The 8,065-nt window shown below is 38.1% G+C and overlaps 1 protein-coding gene across 1 annotated transcript in view; it reads right to left on the minus strand.

Moving 5' to 3' along the window:
- The window catches only part of PITRM1 (pitrilysin metallopeptidase 1), a gene marked incomplete at its 5' end in the record, with an annotated part of 30,019 nt that extends 22,073 nt beyond the window's left edge, over positions 1-7,946 (minus strand). Inside the window, 10 exon segments of the mRNA XM_009701895.1 lie at positions 1,065-1,193; positions 1,756-1,844; positions 3,051-3,177; positions 4,457-4,617; positions 5,014-5,110; positions 5,228-5,342; positions 5,760-5,911; positions 6,862-6,968; positions 7,807-7,865; positions 7,868-7,946. Coding sequence (XP_009700197.1) covers positions 1,065-1,193; positions 1,756-1,844; positions 3,051-3,177; positions 4,457-4,617; positions 5,014-5,110; positions 5,228-5,342; positions 5,760-5,911; positions 6,862-6,968; positions 7,807-7,865; positions 7,868-7,946 — 1,115 coding nt within the window.
- Between the last annotated feature and the right edge of the window lie 119 nt (positions 7,947-8,065).

The following is an 8,065-nucleotide window of genomic DNA, read 5'->3' on the forward strand; positions in this document are numbered from 1 at the left end:
AGGTGTTGACTTCTGGAATACTGATCTCTGGACTCAAACTTATTCCTCTAGACTGATTCATCAGCACAGTCACTAAGGCAAATTAAAGCCAACTCACTGTACAATTCAACACCATATTAATACAGTCAACCTGGAAAAGGCTCAGCTGACAAAACATACAATTGAATCACTACTTCAGTGTCTAAAAACAGATTTCTACTGTCATGCTATGTAATATTAAGATGTCTGATGCAGGACTTGCAGGAAGCCCATGACTTCATGTGGAGACAGTTCAAGCCAGGCAAAGTACTCTAAAACATTAAAATCCTAGATGAGTATAATAAGGTTTCCCACTCAAACATCTCAGACAGTGGAGATAAAGACATGCTTTTTGTCATCCTCAAGTCTTAAAATCAGTCACACAAATCATGCCCTGAAAGTGCTTCTTTCTTTCTGCTGACAATAAAGGCAAACTACATTGAGCAGCTGAGCCTGCAGTTCGGTGAAGACAATCCACCAACCCTCAGTCTGCAGCGCAGAGCGAGCTCAGAAGACTGTCTCCAAGAGCTACAGTTTGAATAAGTAAGCGTTGGCAGAAATACCTTTTTGTACTGAGGTGATAGCAAGTTGACGGCACCAAATTGCACAAAAGCACATCTGTGCCAAACTTACCTACAACTAAATCACAGAATTAAAGCAAAAAAGCAAAAAGTTAAGACAGTACAGAGAAGAGCTAGCAAACTCTTCCAAGTAATACTAAATGGTCAAGTTGAAAACCTGAAGTAAATTAGGGCACTGAAGGTATACGATGCTTCTATCTAGCCATTTTTCTTGTTCATAAGCTTTAAACAGTACAACTTTGTTTAAACTAACATAGCTTCTATCAAATTATTTTGACGAGCCAAAAATTACACTTGAGAATGCTTTATAGTTCATCAGTAGAAACTCTCAAGATGTTTTAATATTAAAATAAGATTATTCTGGTATAAATTGCCTGCATGAGAGATGACTTCTCCCAACTTAATACTGGTTTGTAACTTTCCTAATATTGCTCATAGTGACAAAATGTAAATTGCAACACTTACCCAACATCAGGAGAAAAATCTGTACCAACACCAGACTCAATTAAGGCTTTGTAAAAAGGAGAATTCGGCCCATCAACCAACAGTGAAGACAACAGGCTTAGTGTGAACGTTTCAAAAGTGTCTGTAATACTAAAAAGAAATTAATAGTTTTCACAAACCATTAAGCTACAAATATCTGACACCCAGCACCACTGAGTTCATTTCAGAAGAATTACTTCTACAAAACAATGTAGAGGAAGCAACAGAGAAATACTTGTCAGTTATGAACATTGCATCAAACCTTTGGGAACTAAGAGAGTTTTGTGTCTTCACTTGTTACAACTAGCAGTAAAGCAAGTTATATTAGGCTGCAAGTGCAGATAAAAGTTAGTAGTAAGGTCACACAGAAAAGCTTGCACATGGCAGGAAACTGAGAGACAGGAAGTCAGTGTTCCCAAAAGTCTAATCCATTGAACAGTTCTGTAAGACAACAACTGATTTTCCTTACGTCTATCTACTAAAGACAGGAAAAATTCTGCTTAGCAATTAAACTTTCATTTACTAAAGCAGGATTTGTCTAACATTCCCATGGCACTATTTACCTTAAAGATGGCATTTATGAAGAGGGATTGGGGGACATGAAATATGCGTGCATCTTGCTTAAAGTTCTAAAATGAGCCTTTGATTCCGAATTTCATTTTGACGTACTTACTCTGTCAACAAGTAGCTGACGCTGACAGTTGTCTGCTTGGAAGGATCAGCAGCAAATGAGTCTAAGCCACATGATACACTGTGTTCCCTCTGTAAAGTATAACAAATACATTTGATGTAGACTAAACTCAGAGTAGAAGTTACAAATAAAAAAGGAGTGCTTACATCTTCATAGTATCTTCCCTTCAAATATTTCAAATAATTTTATAGATACTCATGAGTATCTGTAAAAAATAATAAATAAAAATCTGAGCTGGTGAAGGCTCTTGAGGGTAACTCTTACGAGGAGCAGCTGAGGGAACAGGGGTTGTTTAGTCTGGAGAAGAGGAGGGTGAGGGGAGACCCTATGGCTCTCTACAACTACCTGAAAGGAGATTGTAGCAAAGTGGGGGTCAGCCCCTTCTCCCAGGCAACTAGTGACAGGACAAGACAGCATAGTCTGAAACGGCACCACGGGAAGTTCAGGCTAGAAATGAGGAGGCATTTCATCACAGAAAAAGTTGTTAGGCATTGGAATGGGCTTCCCAGGGAGGTCGTGGAGTCACCATCCCTGGAGGTGTTTAAGAAAAGACAAGGTGGCACTTAGTGCCGTGGTCTAGTTGACATGGTGGTGTTAGGGCAAAGGTTGGACTCAATGATCCCAGAGGTCTCTTCCAACCAACCCGACTCTGTGATTCTGTAAGTTCAATATTCATGAGTAAATACACAAACACAGCCTATCTTGAAAAATATGAGCGGTATCTCAATTTTTACAAGTGGAGAATAGAGGAGAGGATCAAGAAAATCTGGCCATAATTAACACTCCGAGCTGGGTTGTAAAGAAATGCTTACACTTCTGGACAAGCCAAGGAGGAAAAGGGGGACAAGGGAGGGAGAAAATGGAAAAAATTATTTTTTACACCAATGTTTGGAAGCTTAGGTACCATTAGAGGGCATATTTCCTGACACTAAGTATCAATATTTCTATCAGTGGCACTAAATGCTTTCCACTAATAAATGCTTCAGTACTTCAAATGAGGGACTTGAAAACTTAAAGTAAGAAAAATAAACAACTGCATGCAACCATTACATTACTGAAACTCAAAAGTAAAGGCAGTTTTTCCCCTGCTGTGACAAAAAATAAAAATACTTCAGCTCACTTACCCACAAACACACTGCTAAACAAAAAAGCAACTCCAGCAGGATGGGCTAAAATATGAACCTGTTATATTCAGTTTCTGCAATTCCAAGATTGGATGTGCACTGTTTCTTTTTGTTTGGTTTATATTAATTTTTTTTTTTTTTTTTTTTACTTACAGGTTTTTCCCAGATTTTCTGTTTTGGGATGTCAGTATTTGATTCAATTCTTTCAAATTTTACCAATGCTTCCTCATGTATTTGTTTCAAATGTTGCTCCAGTGGAAAATTACCGTAAGTGAAAAATCTGCATTTCAAATGAAAGATTGGGATTAAGCATCTGATTTTACATGAAATTTACAGTAACAGCTTTTATTATATTCTGAATTTCATGTGTTTTCCATGTGATTCAGTTACATCTAGAATAGAACATGCTTTGTAAGGCCTCTAGGTTAAAGACCCAACAGTTTGCCATGAACATAAAACGCACCGACATCCTAGTAAAATACCACATTTTTCAGCTTCTGTTTTATGCTTTGGAGGCCACAAAAAGCTAGAATTCATTTAGTTGCAGCAATATACAATGTTCCAAGAAAAAAATATTAGCAATTGAAGCCAGAATCCCAGTGTTCTAAAGTTTCAGAAGACAAAATTCTTATGGTCCTCACACATAATGTATAAAATACAATGATCCATGTCTCAACTGATCTATAAAATATGGTTGAGTACTGCGGGTCAGTCTACTAAGCACATTCCCATACCTACAAGAAACGTTGCTGACTGCCACTGGATTAAATATGAGCACAAGGTAGGTCTCAGGTAAATCTTATTCCCCAATCAAAATCTAAACACAGGTACAGTAGAATATTTGGGATGATGAGAAAAACAAAGGATGGTAAATTCACTATCATGACACAAGCTGATGTTCCATAAGTGAATTAATCAGACTAACAGACTGACCACAAAATTGGTACAGAAGAAACAATGACACTATGGATTTCCCTCCACATCACTTTCAAGTTGACTTTTAGCTTAAATACCTTATTCGTACCAATAGAATTAGTATCTGACCCAAATGAATATCCATTATTTAGAACCTGATACAGTAATGGATGATGCAGGAGCAAATGATCAGCTGTTCATTTGTAACTTCTTTTTATAACTTAAATCTGTGTTGCCTTCAAGGAGGATAGGAACCCTTAGACTCATCTACGCTACTTGTATCATAACTCCCTAACATTATCGTCAAATACTTATTAGTATGTTCCATTTCCCCCCAACCCATACGAGTTTAAGGTGAAACATCTGTAAACAAAAATCCCCAAAACAAATCCTCATAATCAATCAGGCAGACACACTCTACAAAATCATCCATCTCTCTTTCCTGCCTCCAATTCACCCTTCACTGCTCTTCCTCGAGCAAATCCCTTGCTTCAGTCCTGTCCTAGCTGCTGTAGGGCATAGGTCATCTATGTTGCCAGCCATGTGAACGGAAACACCGTACTGCTGGTTTTCCACTCACAAAAATATGAACAGAGTATTAACACACTATACAACCTACAAAGTTAGTCATAAATTTCAGACACCTGGAATTGCTTGGATGATAATGTGTGGCATGGAACTGTTTAAGCTTCTCCCACGTAAGATCAGGAATACATAATGGATCTCCACCAGACACTACACCGTAAGTGTGATCAGGAAGGATTTTATTCTGCAAGTGCTGTGCAAATATCCTCTCATTATCTGTCTTAAGAGGAAAACATTGCATTTCAGTAAAAGTCATCAAAACACATTTTAAAAATAAAAGGCGCTCAATAATAAGACCTAAGAGCTCTTACTTACACAAGAACTGCTCCTTACATAAGCATTTTGTTCTGTATTACCATGTACTTCAATAAAACTAGCTACATTATCATGTCGACTTAAAAGAAAATTCTACAATAAAATCCATTACCAAGGTGCTCTTTCATATGTAGACAAACTTAACTTTAAGAATAAGAGTAACAGATTGTTGATTTTACTGAGGACTTAAATCTCACAAAGGAGGAATGGAAATCTCTGGTGCAATAATGCCATTGATAATCTGCAGCTTAAGCCACTTCACCGTGTGTAAGATCCTAAACCAAACATTCACAAAACTTACAAATGCCCCTTTCATTTCATTAAAAACAACTCCTTTGAAGACTAGAGGTGTCTGAGGATCAGCTGGGTTCTCATGTTCTAACCTCCAACCTTCTTGCCTGAAAAAATTAATAACAGGGTATGTTGGGAGTTTGAAGGTTTTGTTTTTATTTTGTTTGGTTTGTTGTTTTTTTTAATTTAAGGTTTGCGTACATCTCAAGCTGTCCACATCTTACCAGAAATCTAGTTGCCGCAAACACGGAAAGAAAGCTGCATCCAAGTACACTGATAGGAGATTCTGAAAATCCTTGGGATTTTGTGTTGAAAATGGATAGAGTGTGTAATCACTAGCTGCATATGAATAAACACAAAAAAGATGAGAATTTCAGAAAGTCTAAGATGCATTTTGCCCTCATTTATTTTTAATTTCTCATCCATATAAATAACTGGAAGCAAAGAAACTTACTAAATGAAATATATTTTTGCTGAGAAATACACAGAACTTTAACACTGCAATTACTTTGCTTTTGCCATATATATACAAATAATTAAACGTATTGTTGTATACTATAAAGATCCAGCTCTATTGGGACTTTGTATGTGCCGAATGAACAAGATCTACTTTGTTGCCTTGCCTTGTTAGTTTTTTTAATATTTCACTCACAACATTCACACTTAAAGGGAAATTAAGGAGAGCCAACAGACAGCTCTACCGCAATAAAACCTCACACACTTACGTGGTATTATTTATATTTATTTTGGGCTCACCTGTGAATGCATTCATAAAAGTGGACAGTGATCTGTTTAACATTTTAAAGAATGGATCTCTGCAAGGATACTTTTGAGAACCACATAACACAGTGTGCTCGAGAATATGTGGGACCCCAGTGCTGTCCATTGGAGTGGTTCGGAATTGTATACTGCAAGACAGAGAGCACAAAGAGGAATAAAGTAATCTGTGATGAGAAATCCACCTACCCCTTATCTGCAGCTGTGACTTATGGGAACACTATTGCTGTCTAGTAATTAACATGACATACATATTGAGTTCTTAAGAACCTTGAATGCTCAGCCACCTCTTCCAGAAGGTGTACAACCTCTGCACTTCTATTTCTGGAGGTGGTACAGAAGTTTTCAGCACATAACTAAACACATTTCATTTTTACCCAAAAGGCTCAGAAAAAAACTTCATGGAAGGTTATGGAAAAAAGAACTGGTTTACATCTTGCAACTATAAGGCAGTTTATCAGAAAGTCTGGTTTTCAGTTCACCAATACAGAAGAGATGATAAAAAATTTGAAGTAGTTTAGTGGAAAGCCATAACGATGGCTGCAGCCATGCCCTGTGAAAAGAGGCTGAAGAAACTGAGCTCATTTAGCCTGGAGAAGGAAATGTATTAGGGGACTCAATAGCTGCCTTCCAATACCTACAAGGAGGTTATGATGAAGATAGGTTCTTTGCATAGATATGTATGATGGAACAACAAGAGACAACATTCATAAATTGAAGCAAGGGAGGCTCCAACTTGATATTAAAGAAAAAAACACTCCACTATATGATAAGTCAAACATTGGGAACAGGTTGCCCAGACAGTTTGCATAATCTCTGTCTTTGGAATTTTTCAAGGCCCACCTGGATAAATGTCTGAGGAACTGCACCTGAATTAAGTGCTGATCCTGTTTTCAGCAGGAGACCGAACAACAGATTTCACGATACCCATTCCAACCTGAAAAACTCTAAGTAAGTACCACAAAGGAAGTACTATCTGCTTTGTTATCACAGAAAAATCCAGTTATGAAGCTGGATTACAATTTAGAAACCACAAGGTGATGCTGAGATGGAGTGTACTGTACATATATTAATGTTTTACCTGAACAGATTATTGGAGTCCTCCCGAGCCACATGTAAATACCTGGCTCCTGTACTGTCATGACTAAGCTTCACTGCAGTCAGGAACAGCTCAGGAACAGCTGTCACCTGCATGGGAAGAAACCATCTGTATTACAGTGTGCCTGCAATGAGGTCAAATAAGTCATGCATGACATAGCAATGATCAGCTTGTTGATCCTGTATATAATACTGCCATGTACAGTATTAAATAAAATCTTTGTTTCTGCGGTTCGTGGGGAAAAAAAAAGTATGCAAATTGAAAATAAAGTTAAAAAACCCAAAGTATACTACAACCAAAGAACTATACTATTCTGGTACAGAGATTAAGACCAGCATAATTCAATCAGAAATACAAAGAAAAGGCACATATTCAAATGCCAGTAGTTAGGGCAGCAAAAGAAAAATCAAGGAACCCAGTTCTACCACTAGCTCTGTCACTAGCCATTACTTTCTGCAAATTATCGTCACTCTCTGCTTCTGCTTTTTTCTTTAAAAGAATGAAAAGAAATTTGACATATTATTTCCATTGCAGGTTCTTAATGAAGGTATTAAAAGCAACTTAGGAGATAAAATATTACTTGAACGTATTTCATAAAACAGCACACAGTGAAGTTCAGTTATCTGTCAGGACTTTTAGAAGATCACACTGAATGCTTAACATTTGTAGCAGACACATAAACTGTCACGGTGCATTATTTACTCTAGAAGAGTTAGCTCCCCATAGGAGAACGTGTTAATGTTACCTAAAGAATTCAGTTGCAGAGAGATAACTACTAGTAAATACTGTATCATTTTTAGCTGACCACCCAAGCATCTATACAAGTACTCAGCATGTAGACTCCTGGCGTCACTTAGGCGATTTCCAACCACGGGAAAATTTATATATACAAACACAGAGAAAAAGTAAGCGAAGAGCGATGCTTACCTGCTTTATAGTGAACCCATGGATTCGCTCGCCTACCCTGTACTGCAGTGCTCTTTCAAAAACTCCCCCCTCCATGACTTCTGATTCAAAGACCTGAAATAACACTTCCCTCTAAACCAAACACGCTCCCACCAGCGGTACTACAACAGCGACCAAGACATCGTCCCTCACCCCCGCGCTGAGGGACGGAGGCGGGGGCTAGGCGAGGAGCACGCAACCGCCCAGCCCCGGGGTCCCACCGGCCGCCAGTCAGGAGCTG

Source organism: Cariama cristata, unplaced genomic scaffold (genome assembly GCF_000690535.1).
Source record: "Cariama cristata isolate BGI_N322 unplaced genomic scaffold, ASM69053v1 scaffold1446, whole genome shotgun sequence".
Taxonomy (NCBI): Eukaryota; Metazoa; Chordata; class Aves; order Cariamiformes; family Cariamidae; genus Cariama; species Cariama cristata.